We start from the raw sequence: 20,361 nt of genomic DNA on the forward strand, positions 1-20,361 counted from the left end.
TTTTGACCTCCGTAATCAGCAAGTACTAGCTGAAAAAATTAAGCCAAGTATTTCAGCACAACTGCAGACATCATTTTTTATTCAACTTCTTCCTGACAAAGCTGAAATGTTTTCACGGCTATTTAAAAGGTTCACAGATTCAGGTCATTAAGGAAACGGTGTATTTCTGCAAGCTGCTGGTACCGTTTGAAGTAATACAGACTACGAGGGAAACCAACACAAGAATGAACAATGCAGTACCTACCCTGTACATAACAAGCACTAGGACAGCCAAGAGCAATAATCCTGCTAGGACAGCCAAAATTATAACCCACACTGGTACAGGCATAGGCTGCGGTTGAATGCCCCATGTAATATTTGTAGTAACCTAATGGGGAAAAAAGCAATTAAAGACATTTTGCACAGCAGCAAGATGGTAAATTCATTCATGCATTTTAAGTGGTGCTTATCTTGATTCTATAATATTTAAAATCTGTGATTTAAAAAAATTAGAAAGTTTAAATACTGACATAGAAGCTTCATTGTCCCTAATTTGTTAGGATTTTCAGTTTTTTTCTCCCATCAGTGATACCATAGCAACATGTATTCTATAACGCTTGATGATTTTCAGTACAACAGTAGGATTTCAGAAGTGTTCGAGAATTAGAGAAAAAATAATAAACAAGTGTTTTTGTTTTTCCTTTCTTTTCACCCTAAATGGGGGAGAGGGAGATTTTTTTTCACCTTCCTCTGAGAAGAAGGATTCAACTCCACAAGGTTTAGGAGATAAAAAGCAGTTCCTAACAGGCACTGGAAACCATATTCAAAAATAAATAATCATAATCCTTTTTCAGCGTGTTCCCCCCCTTTTCTTTTTTAAAGATCTGTTATACTATACTGCCTACCAAAAACTTAATCTGGCAGCCAAATGGAGTGACCCACACGTTCCCTTCTGTTTCTACCCCGTCTCCTTTCTCTTCAAACCTCTCTAGAGCACAGATGGTCTTTTACTTCCACACACAGCGTATTTGATATAATATAATCAAAGTCCATTATTCAGACTAATGCAGTAGAGTGCAATTTTCAAGTCACATATTTCTCTAGCAACACTGACATTACCAAGAACACTAGGCCTGTTCACCATCACTTCCTTTTTTCATTTTTCAGTTAAATCTTTAAAGCTACAAATATTGTGAATGCTAAAGCGCAAAAAATATTTTTTGTACTTGATTGTGTGCACAACAGTAGTTAATTTATGAATCGAGTATCAGATGAAATAAGCATTAAATCAAACCATAAACAGCTATTGAGCAATCTTTCTTTTTTCATTAATTTTGAAATAGTTATTTATGTTAACTCACAATGGATGTAAATGACTTACCACCGTAGAATTGTGGATATCTTCAAAGGAAAGATTCTTATAAGGGAACTCTATAACATTGAATGAAGCAGATGATTTGAGAGAATAGGAGTGATTCTGATTTTCTTTCTGGATAAGAAAGACAAAGTTAGTGTTGCATGTGGATATAAAATCACTTATGTTTCAGGGACAGGGACATACTACACACAGTCACTCACATTCATGAAAGTTTGGGTCCAAAGGCGTGACTTCAAATACAATATTGCACTCTTTCCCCTCTCCAGATGGCCAACTTGGCAGACTATCTTTAAACAATCAGCATTCCCGCAGCCCTGCGCGTAAAAATAAGGAAGGATATTCGAAAATATTTGAAAATTTAATGGCCTTATTGGATTCATACATGTACTTTATTAATCTATTAACTAGGCAAAGCAACATAAGCTATTTAAGTACGCTAAATAAAAAACAGTATTAAATAACTACTTGAAATATTCCATTAGTCTGCATTCAGAGAAGTGCTATGTAAGCCATTTCTAGGTTTTTGGAGCCCAAAGATGAAACTACTGGCAGTAGCTTTATCTATGTAGATATTAAAAAAATATCTGTAGCGTGGAGGACAGTTTCTGATCAATTCATGTTATCACCCTCCACATGTTTTTGATGGGAAAACTCATGGGAATTAATGCATCTAACAAAATACACGTTGTTGGATTCAACAGAAGACTTCAAACATGACTGACTGACCTAACCTATAAGCAATACTTAGAACGTCAGAAGTTTAGGCAGCATTTCTCAGTCACATTTCCATTAAAATCCGTAAGATAACATTGATGCAACCCCATCAGTATTTCAAGAAGAAAGCAGAGCTAAATAAGGCTTCGTTTCATAACCGTGATTTTAGCTACGCTACAGCTTAAATCTCTGCGTAGTTTAAGTACATCTGCTAACTACAACTCTTAACAGCAAAGATGATGCAGCACTCACCCGCATCTGTTTTATCAATGCTATAAGCATTGATTTCCAAATTGAGGGAACAGAGCTATATAGAAGACTAACACTGAATGAAGTCTAACACTGAATGAAGTGGTCAATTTGACCTTGGTTTTTAAGGACATAAAACTTAGCAGCACAAAACTGCAGGCACATGCCTCATTGGATGACTACCCTGAGGAAAACATATGCATTGGATAGGGGGAGGAAAAAAAAAACAACACCCAAACAACAGCTCCAGAGCATGATTTTTTGTCTGTTACCCTTTACAGAACAAGCTCTAGCCCATTTTCTGAAATGATTCTGTGTCTCGTGGATCTATACCTCTGCCTTAAGAACCCAGCATCCTATGGACATACCAATGTTGAAAGCTTACCAGAGTGTGCACATCCCCTTCAATGGCAGTTACATCCCTTCGACCGATGCGGTGATCACGATTATCTTCCCTGCTAAGCGTTTCATTCTTGTCATCATCCTTAGAAGTAGAAATCTATGATACATCAAGGAAACACAAATAAGTCATTTTTAACTTTGAAGTTCACAGATTTCTCTATGTAAGTTACAAGGGTCAAGAAAACATAGAACTTCAGAGGTTTCCCTCTTTCTATCCTAGTTAAGATCTGCAGTTCTTCGGACTCTGGTTTCAACCACAGCTGTAATTAAAACATTACTCCTGCCCTTTTCTTGATCACTGGTGCGAATTTCTACTAAGAACTATCACAGAGCCTCAAGTATCTTAATTTCTCTTCAACTCAAAACTTTTTCTTGTTTAGATAGAACATAAAAATACTCTTAGATTGCAGTGAAAAATCTGATATTGCAATATTTTAAGTATTTTACCTCAACGCTTCAGATTTTTAACTCTGAGAAACTGGTGGGACTTTTGGCCTAGGATAATTAAGTTCGTAACAGAAAAAAAAATAAAGCAATGTTCTTGCAGGCAATAAAACCTAGGAAATTCACATCAACAGCCCTGATGTTTTTAGAATGTTTTTAAAACCACGTTCAACATAAGTCCAAAGCAATGGAATTAAAACTCATGGTTTTCAAGAATAAACAGGAAAAAAAAGTATACATTTGGGTTGACAATCTGTTGTCTACCTTTTATTTCACTTCTATACATTGACAAGTACCACCAAACAGTGGAGTCTTGCTCCCCAGCAACAGATGAAAACCTAACTCGGCATGTCAAAAGTTCTCAGAGATTTGGGTGTTTTTAAGAGTTTTTCCAAACAAACAAACGTACTTCATTCCACTCAAGCAAAAAGAAAAGCCCCACTTACCTTAATTTTCAGTGGATTGATCTCCATATCAGAAGTGCAGTTCATGGGACCATCAATTTCATACTGAACAATATACAACAGTGTGTAGTTTTTATATTTGTAAGGCCACTGCAGAGTCATCATCACCTTGCTGAAAGCGCTTGGGCCATTATTTCTCAGCTGATTATGAAAATAAAACACACATGTAATAAACCTTCTTGGTTAATGCACACACAGCAGTTAGTTTATACTTGAGCCATAAATGATACTGACATGAAGACCCTTACCCTCAACAGCTTGACATGAAAACGCTAACTAAACTGCAGTCCCCCAGCAGGCAAAACTTAAAATTATTTCTGTAATTTGATAAAAAATTCTTCCAAGAAAAGCTCTATGGCACGATTTATTTTTATTTTTTTGGCCCTGATGAAATGTAGTTTTTGTTGCCTGTTACATGAATCACAGCCACTGTGCACATTTCATCCGAGACACTCTGAGTGCAGATACACATGCCCATCAGTTTCTTCAGATAAATGGTCTCTTATAAGTTATAGAGCAACTTCAAATAGTTATTCACACAGCTCTCAGTTTTGTTTAATTAAACAATCTAGATTAAAGCTGTGATCATTATTTAAGGAAGTTTTAAATACTTAAAATTTTTCACGGCAGAAGTCTTTCACAATAATGATTCAGAACAATTGGAATACTAATAAGGATACTGAATAATTTACAACCATCAGTCATTTTCTGAGTTCAAGGTACTTCATATATTTTAGCTAGATTTCAAAGGGCTAAAAAAATCTTACGGACAGTAAAATGTGTAATAATGTATATAAAAAAAGAGTCTTGTACTTGTCCACTGCTGTTACACTAATTGCAGGCATTCTGACCCTTCTTACACATATCAATTATTGACCCAGCATAATAAGGTCTTTATTTTGTTCTTGCATAGAAACAAAGAATTTATTCTAGCAAAAAGAGACACCAAAGAGTTCTTTCTCTTTATCACAGAACTGTGTCCCTGAAATCAGTAGTAATGGCATACCTCATAGATATGCTGAACTAGAGGCCCTATATCATCTTCTGTTTCTGGATTCTCCTTGGGCTGCCAATTTGCAATAGGAAGGAATATGTGATCAGGAGACGACACACTAAACAGTGGAGCAAACAAGTAGTTACAATCAAGTGTGAAACATTAAATGAATTTCTCTATAACATCTCAAAAAAAAAAAAAATCAAGGTGCCTAAAACCTGCAATTTTTCATTCTCTGTATTTAGAATAAGCTGAAAAAGCAGAGGATGAGTGGCTTGCATATTAAATGTTTGATTTTCTTCTCTATGTGAAAAAATGGAACATGTAGTTAGTGTCATTTTTTCCTGTCCTAAACTTCGGATTCGCCCTACAACATTTAGTAAAGTATTAGAAGAATTAAGATCTATACATGTCGCCAGGAAAACATGGTATGAAATGTTCCACTAATGGAATACTGATGGATGTAGAGACTCATCAGTACTCATAAGAATAATTCACCATGCACTGAAAAGAGTGAAGCTAGCAATAATGCTTTTCAGTGATTCTCCACCTCTGCTCCCCCAAATACTAATAAAATTAGCCCACAATAATGAATATAATGAAAATTTAATAACGTGATGACTCGGAAAGCTGAGTTAACTGGCTAAGCAAGAGGACTGTATAGCTTTTAGTTATGAAGTATGTATTTATAATAAGTAGGCAATGGAGGTAATGAAGTCATTACAATATTAATATTATGCTTAAGACTGAAGAAGGTGAAGCAAGCTTATCTTTACAGAAAGCTTCTGAACCTTGGTTTTAGAAAAGCTTTGTGGAAGAAGGAAGTGATCTAGAGAAATGTCTAACTGTAAAAATGAGGTGTGATCCCCCCTTTCCCCAAAAATAACTGAGAAAAGAAGCCAAACACCCATTTTTTGGAATTCATTTTGTAATTATGTAAGGTTTGGAAGTCCAAAGAGTGGCTAGAAAACCATTCTTTTTTATGCTAAAACAATTATGTATGGCTTCCCGAAAACTAACATAGGCAGTCCTGGAAGTTTATTAAATTCTAAAGAAACAAACAGACAAAGCTTACTTGAGGTAAAAAAGATGTATTAAAGTATCAGTGCATACCCTCTAATTTCAACAGCTGCTGAAATGGCAAGATCAGCTTGGTAGAATGCTACTGGACTGAGGTTGTCATACAGATTGGAACTGAAAAAAGAAGTTAATTTCTTAAATGAAGTGAATCGAATATTCAGAAAATTTCAAACAATTGCATGCAACATCAGAACATGACTCACGAGTCACTGTAGAAAAAATATATGCTAAAAACTAAAAAGCACGTTCCAGCGAGGTCTTTCTTTCACACACACCAGTCCCACACTCAGCACAGGGAGAAGTTAATAAAGGAAACAAAGCTTGCTCTGACTCTGCTCCTTAGCTGCCATGCCTAAGAAAATGCTGAGTAACATCAACTGTGTAGCCAGCAAAGCCTAAAGCTCCTCTTCAGGACACCTGCTTTGCCTAGAGACTTGGCCTTGACCTAGTCCCACAGCAGAAAAGTGTGCCCGAGCTACTTTTGCCTACCCCTCTGCCACCGGCACAGCTTACTAGATGATGGAGAAGAGGGAGAAAATCGAATAGACAGCTGTGTGAGATCAAAGAGATTGAATGCTGCCATGGCCTTTGATCAGTATGGCAAACCACTGTATCATTAAAATAGAATGTATCATTAAAATAGAATGCCAGGCTTACAGTTATTTAATTCTTGTAGATGAAAAATGCATGTGCATGAGAATAATTTATTGGCAACATAGGAAAAATGAAACCCTTAAATGGTGGAGGAAAAAGGTTTCAATCACATCTCCAAATCCTAAGTATTTCCAGTAAACACACACTCATATTTATATCTCACATTTATATGAAAGTTCTTATAATTAAAAGGACATTGCTGTTCTGTTCAATTTTTTTTAGACTCTCCTTATGCTGGCTACAGTACAGCACATAAAATGGTCCACTGCATATTGCATCTGCTAATGTCATGACATGAATTGCCTCTTCTAGAAGCCTTAGACCTCTCATTCTCAACATATGTAAAATTTGAAATTCTCTTTTCCCATCAGAAAGAATTTAGTGTCCAAACATTAGTTTTATAACAGGGCTAGAATCCAAAACAAAAATTATTCTGTGGCACCACACAACTACTAGGAGAGCACAACAGCATGCAGGTACAAAAATACAAGATCTGTCTTGAAACACTTTATATGTTTTTGTTCCTCATTATTAAACCATCAATATGTCACCTGTGCCATTATATGTTTAAGAAGTACCAAAAGAAACTACATTCAAATAGGAAACTGTTTTCCTACCTTGTCCCTAGATTTTAAAAGCATAAATCATAGAAGAATGTCCGTGTTTTTTAAAACATTACCAGGCAAAAACCATAGATTTAATCCAGAGTGAACCTAGAGCTGCTCAGTTCAGTCTATATACCTCGCACACGATCTACCGGGTGACATGCATATTCACAGATTACCATACCTTCGTATTTGCAAGTCAAACTTCACGGAGGTGTCCATTTCAGACTGCTGGTGCACGCTGAAGCGCAGGCCAGCTAATAGCTTCAGAAAAAAAATCACCATGGTTCAGTGGAAGCACAATAAAATGCAAGATAAAAGCTTCTTAATACTTTTGTACTACAGTGAAATTGCTTGAGGCATGTGGTCATCTGGAGTACACATACAGAATTGCCAAATAAAATTGGGCGGTTCATCACAGCAGTAAACGAACCCTTCTCTACAGATTACAGCCATAAACTAGAACTATATAGTGTACATCATGCTTGCCCCCTTGCTTCAGCCATTTTTAGGTAAAACTGAGCCTCCACGTGTGTTGCAAAAATCACTGTAGTCTAAACAACAAGGCATAGTTTAACAGTTCAAAATTCACAAGTTCACAACATTTGTTGTAAGTCAGTGCATGACAGTTGCTTCAATGCTTTAGAAGTAGCATTTATTATTCATCTGCGAAGATGCTTCTTAGAATAAAACACTGTCAAAGTGTTTATAGCTGTGACTGATTTTTACTCTATTTCCTCAGAAAACTAGACCTATTATGTGATATCTTAATATCTGCTAGGTCCCACTAAGTTTTTGATTTCATCTAGTTTCAGCTACACTTGATATAAGTGCAGAGGTCTCAGATAGACAAAACCCTCAAATTTCACAAAGCTAGACAGAAGCACTATTACTTTTCCATTAAGAGAAAGGTGTATTATGAACTAGCTCTTTATTATATACTTTAAAAAGTCAGTATCAGATAAATCTAAAGACAAACCCATGAGGGACTGAAACACCTGTTGGACCAAACCTTACCTTAGTTCCTGCTTTCATGGGATTTCCCAGGTCACAAACCACCATGCGAGTTTGATTCTCAGTTTTAAATGCACATGACAGTCTTGCTAAAGCCTGCAAAAAAAAAAAAAAAGAAGAAATATTACCAAATGTATTTCTTTACCTTTTGACATCAGCATGAAATTCTGGAGAAAAGCATTAGGTATGCCACATTAACTTTAATCCAACTTCTAAGTCCTAACATAATCACTAAACCAACTTAATAAAATCTGAATATTGAAGTCTGCATGGAGACATATTTCTGGTATGAGACATGTTCTTTCAAGGTTATCAAAGAAAAAATTCACTCTTATGTTGGGTAGCACTGATGATTTCTGTGACATAAAGCACTTGATTCTTTAAAACATACATCAAGAAGCACTGACAATCAGACAAGGGTTAAAACTCTCTTCAGGAAATATGGATCGCAGGGCCAAATAACATGAAGATTGACTAGCTTAGCTCCTCTGAGACCTCTTGTTGAGTATCAGATTTTGTGTACATCCACAAAGCAAGAGTCATTTCATAACTGATAAGCCACATTAGAAAGGTCTCGAGTGGCCGAGGCAAAAAGAAGCAATTTTACCTCATTGTTACGAACAACACCAATGAAGTCTGCCTGGGGAGGAACAATGACAAAGAGTTCTGCTTCATAGGCTCCTTCCCCTTGATTCTGAGCATTGACGATTAGTGTCAAGGGATTGTCATCACCAATATAGATCTTCTTCTGATCGCTGAAAAAAAATGTGTAAAAATGAGTTCTGCATTCAGGTTGCTACGTATATTGCATTTAACTAACTCAAAGCAATGAGGCATTCAGAAATTGCGTGAAGGCATTAGAGAAATCCAGAGGCAGTACATATGCTTCAAGAATAACAAGAGAGCACTGCACTATATTTAAAAAACATGACTATAATCACCAACAAAAAATGGAGCAAATACTACATATATGCTGTTTTATGAGATAATTTTTTAAATAAAATCTGCAATAAACCATAAAACCCAACACTTTTTTCTTTTTGACAGAGAGCAAACAATTAGTAACAACTATTATTCTATTTTTTATTAATTTAACAACAGCATTGCAAGCTCTCAAACTTTATAAATCAAGTGGGGACATTAGCTTTTCCTACGCCACTTTTCTCATATAATTAGTTACCTTTCTACTGAAACCTCCAGCTTCGGTTTGCAGATATTATCATCACCACAATCCAGCAGAATATGTGCCTACGCAAAAATCAAAAGCATCTTGGTTTAATAATTCCTGCATCTCTTCTACCACACATTTCCAATAATGTTGTTTCAACACTGAATCAAAAAGCCTGCCACAATCCTGAATGTTCCTGGCAGATCCAGGACTAATGCCTAAGTGTCTTCATCCTCTTCCCTTACTTTGAATAATCTGTTTGTCTTGGGCTGTATCTTCACTATCCTCTTTCCAAAGAGGTGTAGAAACTTTATACAAAAGGGTAGAAACCCAAAAAACCTGTCACCTTATGGGAGCTATAAACTGATAAAACACATAGAGCAGCACAGTATGTGGAATGGATGAAATACTCCAACACTTCAAGGATAACATCTCCAGTACTGCTATTAACTTGTGTTCTTTAGAATACTGTTACACTGTCTGGGTGAAAAAAGAAATCCAGTGCTAAAGAATAACACTGTCTGGGTAAAAAAAAAAAAAAAAAAAAAAAAAAAAAAAGTCCAATGCTAAGGTATAACGTGTCAAAATTTGCCACAGAGAAAAGGAAAAAAGAGAAGAGAAACATACAAGTCCAATCAGAACTTCCACAACCCAGAGACTAAAGCCTATATGCATATTTTTGTATCCTCCTTTTTCAGAAGTGCTAGGATGAATGTAATAAGTGTTGAATGCTGAAAATACATTCTGTGTTCTCACATCACAGATCGTGTCAGAAATGTACCTGTCTGCTCATGTTAGCAGGAGTGAATTGGTTGAGGATAGGATGCAATCCTGTTGCATCTGCAGCTGTCTTGTAATCCAGGCGATATTCCATAAAAATAGTAATGGGAGTTAGTTTGTCTCTAAATTCAGATTCATCCTGAGGAAACCAAAGATTTGAATTACAATTAAAGCGTGTAAATAAAACAAAGTATCCCTAGTTAAGTCATCCCAGCAACAATATTGGCCAGCACTTCTGTTTATTGGTCTTACTTCCTTCTGCTAGGAAGGAAAAAGCCAAAGCATTAAAATATGTGAGCTCTGTTCAGACTAGAGAATCTCAGAGAACCTGCAATATTAACTCATTATATGGGCAATTTTGGTATTAACATGCCTGTTTTACAAGTGTAAAACTAAAGCATACAGAAGGACTAAGTCAAAGCTCAGTAGCAAGGGGCTTAGAGCCTGTACAATGCCACTCTTTTCTATCAGACAAAACATCTGAGGGATGTTTAGCAGCATACAAAGATATTCAGCTTCGGGCTTCGTAAAAATGTTCTTTTGCACACATTCTTTTTGGATTTGTTGATTTTCATACTTTCCAAATCATTCCATTTATTAAGTTTTGATCTGGTCTTTCAGAGTATTTACAAATTCTCTTCGTTTTACGTTAGCCGCCTATTTTATCAGTGTAAACTCTGCTTCATTATTGTTTCCAAAAATACTGAAAAGTACTCAACCTAGAACAGTTTATTACAGGACCTTACTTCAGAAGCTATCTTCTTTGGACAGAAGCCTAGTGATAACTCCTCCTGATGTTTTCCAACTACTTTTACATCAACGCGAAGGTCATCTTGTATCATCACATCTTGTTACTTTCCATATGATAATGTCAGGCAGAGGAGTAATAAAGTTTGCCAACACTAAGACCTGTGATGTCTATTTCCACCCATTTCCCTGTCCTCAATGAATCCTTGATGATTACCGCTATTTTTCTATTTATTTTTTGTTGTATTCGAGGGACAGAGAGTGTTAAGTATTGTTTACGCTTGATTTGTAAGTACTCAGTGGTAAATCTGGGCTGCATCTAATTTACGTAGCTACACTTTCAGCTTTCTTTCCTTTTTTTTTTTCCAGACTGTGTTTCTCCTACTGGGTCACACATTTTATTGATTTAGCACCCACAGAAATTTGTAGGGGCTGACTGACAAGGAGCCAAGAGTCTTTCAGCCTTCTCTGGTGCCTCTGTTATTTGCTGATCTTTGCTTTTTAGTTGCGGATCCATATTTTTCTTCATTTCTTTTACCTCCAAGATAGAAGCACAAACTCCGCTTATTGACTTCCATGCTTCTTGCAAATCATAAATAATTTTTTGCCTAGACGAGTTCTTCAAGAAGTCAATAACAAAGTTCAAAATTCAATTTCCAGTCCCCTTAAGTGACCAGGACCTTAATCACAACACTATCCATTGTTCATCCTCTGACAGCAGCTATAACCCAGGAGAGACAAATGGGTTTAATAATTCTAGGTTTATCCATCAGGCATAAAATTTCTCTAGCATTTTTCTAAACACGTTTAACACAAGGAATTTTAACAGACAGTGCACCAGAAATGATTTCACTAAGGCATAAATGGAAACGTACCCTCAGAAAAGCATCAAGTTCTTCACAATTCATTTTGCCCCCCTTTGTAATAGTCATATTCTTAGAGTGGCTCGGCTGTTTGCTGTGAAGGAAGAGAGCTCTCCTTATGGCTCCTTTCTGCTTAAGTTTATCCAACAGCAGCTCCACCTGGAAATCTGTTCAATCCAAAGCATTCAGATTAGGGATATGTTGTCCAACTAAACACAGAGCACGTTCACATTGAAATGGGCTTAAAAGCTAATTTCTGCCAGAATAAAACCCTAACACTTGAAGCTTTATAAAACCTCCAATCGTTTGAATCTAAAACCTGTTACTGCATTCTCAATACAGTAGCTAAGAAGCACTATTATGGTTCCAAACTGGACTCTGCTCATTCTTTCAAAACTGAAAATAAATTACTGTTTGAGCACCGATACATTTATAATTGCTTTGGAACTGCAAGAAAAAAGCTCATCCACCCCCAGTAAACACTGAAACAATCTTGCCCATAACATTTATATAAATTAACTTTATTGCTAATCTAACATTAGCAAATATTTTAAATATATAACAGCTATTTACATGATTTTTCCCACATCATACCTCCTTTATGGACATCGTACAGAAAATAAGGAAATGCATTTACAGTCATAAGGCAAAATGTGATTACAGCAGGCTATCTGCCACGCTACAAAAATCTCAGACAACTTAACCTGTTTGAAACAATCTTTCTGATTCTGATCCAGAAAATTTAATCCCTAAATCAGTTACATCAATTAAAGGCTCACAATTTCAACAGAAATATGAAAAGTTTTGTGGCTTGTCTATATTTTTAAGGCCTAACAATGCATGTACTTGAACATTGTTATTTAAAACTCCTTTCTAAGTAAGACTTCATCTCATTTTTGCAAAATACAACGGACTTCAAGACTATTTCCACAAAATGTTGAAGCATATGCTTGAAGTCCTAAGTACGCTAAAAATTACACTGATTTCAACCAACACAACTTCAGAAGAAAAAAACCTACTGAAGAAAATCCTGTAGATCTTTACGGTTACCGAACTGTCAGGATTGTGCTGTGAAAGAATGGTTACAAGTAATCATGTCTGCAGAGTATAAAAAGTCTGAAGTTTTTAAACTAACAAAACTTACTGAGCGAATTAGGGAGCTTTCCTTTGCCATCTGCTTTTAGGCAGAACTTGACTTTGAAGCTGTTTTGGAGGAAAAAAGAACAGTTTATTTCAGTTTATTTCACACACTTGTGTCCCCTTATTTTCTTCTAGAACTCTTCACTTTTTCTCAGTTCAAATGTCTTATGTTTTGAGACTCTAGGTCACTCCCAACTCGCATTTTCTATTGGTGGAAGAGAAACTGTAACTTATTAATATTAGTAGACAGCAATGAAAACAATGCAAAGCTTTGGATTCATGATTCATGTAGAAATAGTCACCCATGTAGCAGAGTGTTTACTCCTGCAATCACAGGCGAGTCATAAACTCGTAAAGCTAAAAGGAACTGCCATACTGAGTTTAAAAGGAAGGCAGCACTAGAAAGGATAAGTGGGTTTGGATAATAGTACAGGGACAAGATACCACTGAACCAAAACCAGTCCACACTGCAGACCATTCTGCATATGTCTTCCATAAGCCCACTCTATTTTTCAACTAGAAAGTCTCCAGATGAAAACATTGCAAGAGCGGTGTAGTCTATTTCTACCTTGGGAAGATCTTACTCTATTCAACACAGACAAGTGGCAATCTCTGCAGGGAGGATGCAACTTCAGAGTCAGTCTAGTGTCTACTGAAGACAATATTGGTCCTCCCACTGTAGTTGAGGAGTTCTTATTTAGTATTGCTTGTTCTTTCAGAACAACAACAAAAAAAAACATTGGATTGCCTCCTACCTTTCCTTCCTTTTTTTTTTTTTTTTTTTTTTTTTAAACTGGCTGGTTAGATTTCATGAGTCCTTTCAAAATTGGAAGACTATGAAAATAGAAGTTGAGAAGTTCCCTCCCCTCAAAGGAAAACAGAGAAACATTGCTTACCAAGAAACTTTTACATCTGACAGCATACAGGCTTTGTTTTCTGGGTTTAGAATGGTTGGATTAACTTCCAGGGCAGCATTCACCCTAATAACTGGTCTGGCCCTACAAAGAAAATACCCTTTTCAACAGCATTCAGCACCATGGTAGACAATACCCTTCCATTGAACTATGAAGTACACACATACACACTTTTAAATATTTCAACTTCAAGAAAAACAAATTATCTTTATAATTGATAAGGAAAAGCAAGAACCTTTGCTGTGCTCTTTTACTACCATTACAGTTTTAATATGGACAGCTAAGGCTAAGTGTTAATGCAAAGCCCTTCCTGTTTTCAGCACAGACAAATAAGGTGTTTTCCCCAAATGAGCAAGCCTTGATGAAGATATTGAGACTACACAATGTAATAGTTACCAACACCCTACACGTCAGAATCTAGAAAACTGTTAGTCAGAAAGCTTTAAACACAGCTTATTTAAATTTTCTCTTAACAACAGATATATTGAGAGGGATAAATAATTAATTGCAGACTGCACATTTACACAGCGTAAAGAGCAGTGCAGCCTTTTTCCCTTGTTATTTCCAGTAGTCTGAAAGGTGGAACAGCAGAATTTCAGGGCTTCCCTCTTATCTAGCTTGGTTTTGTAACTAACGGTTTTTGTAACACTGAGCTTTCCTTCTGCATGCACTTATGTAAAAAGCACAGAGCAATACTCACCTGTACAAAACAGCTGTGTCAACACCAAAGGCTCCAACAATCAAGTCTGGGAAGAAAGGACAAAAACTTCATGTTAGAATTTATTTTTAAATCTATCTTGTTAGTCAGTGGAACTATTAAGTTCATCTAAAGCGATATGCAGAGCCAAGGACCTGGATATCCATTTTTGTCCACATCTGTGGCTCCTTTCAGCGAGTACCCAAAGCTGGGTGGCATAGTGCGAGCAGCCCACTGCCCTTCAAGAATTTGAGACGGGACTGCGTTCAAACCAGTTGCTCTTCCATTGTAGATATAGACAAGTCCTCTCTTGTCCTCTCCACCATACGGTGCAGCAACTGCAATATCTGCAAGCCAAAAGAACAACCTTCAACATCTCCTGACACAGACATAGGAACATATTTGTGCAATGTTTATCTATAATTTCTAATATTACAGTTCCAACGCATGTCAGTAAGGACAAAGCACGATCAGACTTTAAAGTTCAAACTACTCATTTAAAATTAAATGCAAATATTCCCTAAAAACTATGAATGTTTAACAAGAACATGTCATAAATTTCTATGGAAAAGGAACAGTTCTGCAAACACTTCTGCACTTTTCTGATTTACAAACCATACGGATTTGGGATGCTTTTGAATTTATGAAACGCCCAGAATTAGTCAATGCTGGAGACAAATCACAGAACAAAGTGGGTCTGTCTGCCCATTTCATTAACACACTTGAAAGGGTGTGACATTTTAACACATGCAAAAGATTCTGAAATCAGCCTAAAGCAATGTTAAATATTGAATTCCAGCCTACCACGATCATGGCTTGGCAACACATTTTATGGAGAAGCTTCAGTTACTGCAATTATGCTATCTCTTCAGTTTAATAAATTAAAGAGCTCTTATCAACGAACAATAAACAGTAGTAAAAATGCTAATTGGACTCTGTACAGGAAACACTACCTCTAAAGACAGCTTTAAAAGTGTACAGGTCATCTAAATTTAAGATATCCCCAGCAGGTTCAAAGACTTCCTTAACAACAAAGTGTTTAAATATTAAACAAGATACAGAAAGGTAATTAAATTATTCCCTCTTCTCTTAAGTTGGAAAAAAGGTGCATGAAAAAAAAAAAAAAAAAATCTAAAAATTACCATTTTGTGTTTTGGCTCATCTTTACCATCTTTATGAAAACAGTAGAAATTTCAATCCATCTTACTGAGACAAAAAAGTACTTTCATTAACACTACCAAAATGAAACAGTCCAAGAAATTAAAAAGACTTAATGACAAAATAATTAATCTTACAAGGAAGATTTAGCTACAATTTTCTCACCTACATTATATTTCAGATTGAAATAGGATTGAATAAAAACATCATTTGGATAATCTGATCAAGTGACTAGAATTTTTGGCTACTCCTATAACCTTTCCAATATCTTCCATAAATAGGTGCCATGATATCTCATGTTCATACTAATTCTATATACAATTAGTAACTAAAAAAATAAATCTAAATATTAACCTCATCAGAACAAATGGCATAAAGCGTTTACAACTACAACATATACATCATATTCAAACCAGCACTTTACAAAAATAGGGTCTAGAAAAAGGGACTCTCAATTTATGATATTCACAGATGGCCCAAAATCAAATTTTACCTGTTAATGAGTAAGCCACTTATCCACTTAATATTGTTTAATGGATAAGTCACTGGAACAAATTATATTGCTTTATAGATCTTAAAGGGTTTTAAAGCATGACTATTTTACAGATAGAATGAGATATCTCCAAGACAACAAAAGAAAAGCGAAGATTAAGATAAAATGCCTGTGATTTCATTTAAAAAATCAATTACAGCTACTAGGGAATTTATAATATTAACCTACTATAATTTTTGATCATTCAGAAGATGCTTAACTTACAATCAGAACGGAAAAAAATAAACCGTAAGGATTTTCTTGTGAAACTCGAATTCCCACCACTCTTCAAGAAACCCTGGATTATGACTTGCAAAGCATGTTCTCCCTACAATTCCTTCAAGTCTCTGACCCAAAATTATACAATTCTTGGCTGTTACACTGCTGCCCATTCCTAAGTGAAAGGAACAAGAAGCAGTAGCCAAGGGCTTGGGAATCTACAGCTTCAGTTGCATCAGACTCAGACTTCTCATCCAAAGACTTACTCAAGAAGTTGGTATAGTTCACTATAGTTGTTACAAAACATTTTCAACAGACTTTTTTCAAAGTAGCAGTAATAAAAAAGAAATAACTAGTCTTTTGTCAGGAAGATCTCTTCTATCAGACTATTTTCACCAACTGTACTGTCAAAGCAAACAAATCTTTTTTAATCCTGGTCATCTTTGTGTTTCTAAAGAAGAAGATTGTCTTTAAACAACATAAACAGGAAAATTATTTTGAGGATATCAGTCCTCACAAGTCACAATGGAAAATCAGATATTTAATCAAGATGTCTACTGTACTTATCACATAGGAAGTAAAACACTGATTAATGTAACAGCTAAAATAATCCATGCTGTAGTTTAAATGGTATAGTCTCTGCTCGATGCATACATGTAACTCCTGTTAGCATTCTTGGGAGTAGCATACAAGCATCGAAAGGAGTCTAGACCTTCATGTCCAACATTCACTCATGGTTAGAACACTTAATGTTTGTTTGCAGAATCCACACTCCATGTGCTGTCTACATTTAGTCTATAAACTGAGAACATTGATCAATAATTGATATCCTACCATTGAAGCCATCCTGATCTAGATCACCCAGTGGGGCAATTGCACTGCTGAATCTTGCAAATATCTCAAACCCATTCAGCTTTGTGATCTGAAACCCTCCAGAGGCTCGCTGAAGACAAATGGAAACTTGGCCGACCTCCTGAAGTTTCCCATCAGAACCTCGATCCATAAAAAGAGGGGCTCCGATAAACAAATCTGTATAACTGGACCAGAGAAGGACAAGGTTCTTCAATAACCATATCAAAGTCTGGTTTCATTCTCTCAAGTATCCATTAGCAGGACTAACTCAGCACTCAAGTCAATACTAAGGTAAAAGTTCCCTATCTTTAAATTGCAACAGAAGCTAAATATTTGTGACAAAGAAAGCACAAATATAGCAGAACTTAATGCTTTTAAATGATGATTTTTTTTTTTTATATGAATACACACATAGTTTCATGAGTAAATATCAGAAACCATCTACACTTGTTAAAATGTTACAGGCTAGCAAAGAAGTTGATTATACATGTTAAACATTATACATGTTTAACTAGATAAACAAAACAGAAATGTATATTAGAGGAAAGGTTTTTTTTTTTTAATTGTTTTTCAATAAAATGGCAAGGGTGAGAAAAGGGATCCCACTTACTTGTCCCCATTGATATCTGTGGCAGCCACCGAATACCCAAAATAGGCAGCCATCTGAAAAACAAAATTCAAAACAAATTTATGAGTTGTATTGGTATAAACACTTCAGTGAGTTTAAACAAAACTGTACAAAAAAAGATGTTAGGGAGAGAATGACATATACTGCAAAAACAGTTGTTCTTTTATTTTCATTTCTCTTCTTTACCCTATGAGAAGGTAAAAGGCTCAGATACCTTCTGCATTCTCCCTCCTCCTTCCCAGTTATCCACGTGGGCAGCATTTACTCCATTCAGATAAAGTTGCTTTTCTAAGTAATACCATCAAACCAGAACTCACAGAGCTTATGTTCTTTGGATTCCTACAAACTTGATTAACTTTTCCCATGTACTTAAGCTAATACGATACAGAACTTGACACAGTCTACTACCCCAATATAACCTTCCTGCCACCTACTGCACCACATGAAGGTACATACCTGCTCTCCAGTGAAGTTGTACATGGAAGACATGTTTTTCCCATTGTAGATGGACACCTGCATGTGAGAAAATACTCATTATAGCATACCAACAACGGTAATTGTGATTCTGTAATCTTTTCATTTATTACAAAGTCAAATGTTTCAAATTTCCTACCATGCCCAGTGTTCTTGCTGCTCTTGGGACTCCTGACACGAAGTCTGAAATACAAAGCAAGACACCCAGGTAACATCCAGGTTCCAGAGCAGAAAGTCTTTGCTTGGACAGGGTAGCTCAGTCCCAGTGCTTTATACATTTTCCTATGCACTTGATCATTTGTTCTGTACAATTTATTTGAAAGACCTGCCCAACATATTACCATGATTTATTTATTTATTTATTTTAACTGAAACAAGGATCTTACCTTCTATTCCATCACCGCTGAAGTCTCCAACAGCCACCGAATAACCTGATCAACAGACAGAATTAGTAAATCACTTCAGGAACCATTTAAAGCCTTTTATCTGTCTAAACTCTTCATAGGTCTCAGCCCTCTCATTTCATCTTAAAATCACACTAATTATCACAAAGCTTCTGTTTGAATTTCATGTTCCTTATTCTCCAGCTACCACAGCAGTGAGTTGCTAGTCCACTTGAGATTCAGAAAAAATCTACAACTGATGTTACTCATCTCAAAATAAGGAGCACCTCTGCTTCCGAGAGATTCAGCTTTTAGGAACAGGTTGTCTAGGGATTACACAAACAGCTTCCCAGCTGTGGTTAGCAATTGTGGGATGACACACCAATTTGCATACAGCCATGCAAGTTTTAATTAGAAACACAATTAGGTTTTCTGTGTTTGGATACTCTTTCTACTTTCTGTCTGGAATGTACAAGCGCTGTGACTTCTACATGCAGCAACAAAAGCATACATTTTACTTACTTGCTCTCTGCTAAATTTATTAACCACGTACATATCTAAATAGATTTTTTTGAAATAAAAACAGGGGCTTGTTCATCACTAAGCCCTGCAGTCAGAAACAATGCTTAGTTTAGAGCTAAAACAAGCTTAAAGCTTAGTGAGCAAAAAGCCACGTTAACCCTGGATTCCATGCTTCTCCATATGGTTAGTCCTGTTCTTGAAAATCTTAATCTACATACCTAACCATTGGTATCAAGAGAAATAACATTCACAGAAAATGAACTCTTTAAAATTATCATAGAATAGGTCCCTGGAAAATGTCCTGGTCCTCCCTTGCTTTTTTCTGAACCCACTGAGACAAGTATAAGGCTAAATGGCAATTTCCTAACTGTCTAAGAAAGTCTTTTTATTAGTTTTCTTCACAATCATGATTATTTCCAATATTTGTTTTGGTAGATGATTTAGAAACAGCTGCTTTTCTAAAATTAATAGCTATGTGAGTGATTTATCATGTAAAAATCATACCTGATGATTTATACTAGGCCTGAATTACAGAGAAAATTTTTTTGAAATATTCCCATTTCTTCTGTCATCATCTGGTTTTTGAATCAGGCTTAAGGCAAGATAACTATGCATTGGTCACACAAATTACTGCGTTTTCAGCTCTTTAGTTATCTGTCAAATGTTAAGAATAGCAGAAGAAGGTTTTTCAAGTAAAGACAGGTTTTCTTCCTTTTCAAGTTACGCACCCAGATAACTGTCATCAAAAGCAGCACTAGCAGGTCTGGTTGCCAACTGGTCATCGTATTTTGTACTGTAGACTTTGGAGTCATATTTAGCCACAATTTCTGTCACTCGATCAGAAATAAGTTGGCCTAAAGAGAAAGAAAACAGCTTAAGCAAACAGGAAAATGCACGTGCACTCATTCAGTACAAAAAGACATTTACAGAATGCTTGCCTCTAAAAGCAACAACTCTTCATAATACTGACCAGAAAAGAACCAAAAGCAGCAGTACTAGAAAGGATAAAAGTGGCAGTCGGGATCCTGCTTCAGCAAAGTTTTATGCACATATTTAATCACAAGCACATGAACAGTTCTCACTGAAAATAGGCACGGCTCCTACATGTAAGCTGGGACTTGAATGGGACTGCTCGGTTAGGTAACAGTAAGCATAAGCTTATGCTGAGTCAATCCTTGTCTAAATATAATAATTTGAAAGCATAATAAAGCAGACAAGATAATAAGCACAGCATATTATATTCCTGCCTTCTCCCTGTTTTCATTTCACTAGCCACTAGATGGTGACTTCACGACATTATTTCTTTG

General features: G+C 36.0%; 1 protein-coding gene across 1 annotated transcript in view; it reads right to left on the minus strand.

The window, feature by feature from the left end:
- Positions 1–20,361, minus strand: part of ITGAV (integrin subunit alpha V) — a 44,555-nt gene that overhangs the window by 5,131 nt on the left and 19,063 nt on the right. Inside the window, exons 7-29 of the mRNA XM_084522926.1 lie at positions 19,783–19,908; positions 18,536–18,580; positions 18,289–18,332; positions 18,132–18,188; positions 17,658–17,710; positions 17,030–17,232; positions 14,442–14,633; positions 14,290–14,335; positions 13,572–13,673; positions 12,680–12,738; positions 11,548–11,702; positions 9,927–10,064; positions 9,158–9,225; positions 8,585–8,732; positions 7,981–8,073; positions 7,148–7,227; positions 5,738–5,818; positions 4,637–4,742; positions 3,613–3,771; positions 2,706–2,819; positions 1,558–1,671; positions 1,361–1,468; positions 245–367 (exon numbers count right to left, since the gene is read on the minus strand). Of these exons, the coding sequence (XP_084379052.1) occupies positions 245–367; positions 1,361–1,468; positions 1,558–1,671; positions 2,706–2,819; positions 3,613–3,771; positions 4,637–4,742; positions 5,738–5,818; positions 7,148–7,227; positions 7,981–8,073; positions 8,585–8,732; positions 9,158–9,225; positions 9,927–10,064; positions 11,548–11,702; positions 12,680–12,738; positions 13,572–13,673; positions 14,290–14,335; positions 14,442–14,633; positions 17,030–17,232; positions 17,658–17,710; positions 18,132–18,188; positions 18,289–18,332; positions 18,536–18,580; positions 19,783–19,908 (2,414 nt within the window). The remainder of the gene's footprint in view (positions 1–244; positions 368–1,360; positions 1,469–1,557; positions 1,672–2,705; positions 2,820–3,612; positions 3,772–4,636; positions 4,743–5,737; positions 5,819–7,147; positions 7,228–7,980; positions 8,074–8,584; positions 8,733–9,157; positions 9,226–9,926; positions 10,065–11,547; positions 11,703–12,679; positions 12,739–13,571; positions 13,674–14,289; positions 14,336–14,441; positions 14,634–17,029; positions 17,233–17,657; positions 17,711–18,131; positions 18,189–18,288; positions 18,333–18,535; positions 18,581–19,782; positions 19,909–20,361) is intronic.

The sequence above is a fragment of the Aythya ferina genome (assembly GCF_964211825.1).
Source record: "Aythya ferina genome assembly, chromosome: 6".
Classification (NCBI taxonomy): domain Eukaryota; kingdom Metazoa; phylum Chordata; class Aves; order Anseriformes; family Anatidae; genus Aythya; species Aythya ferina.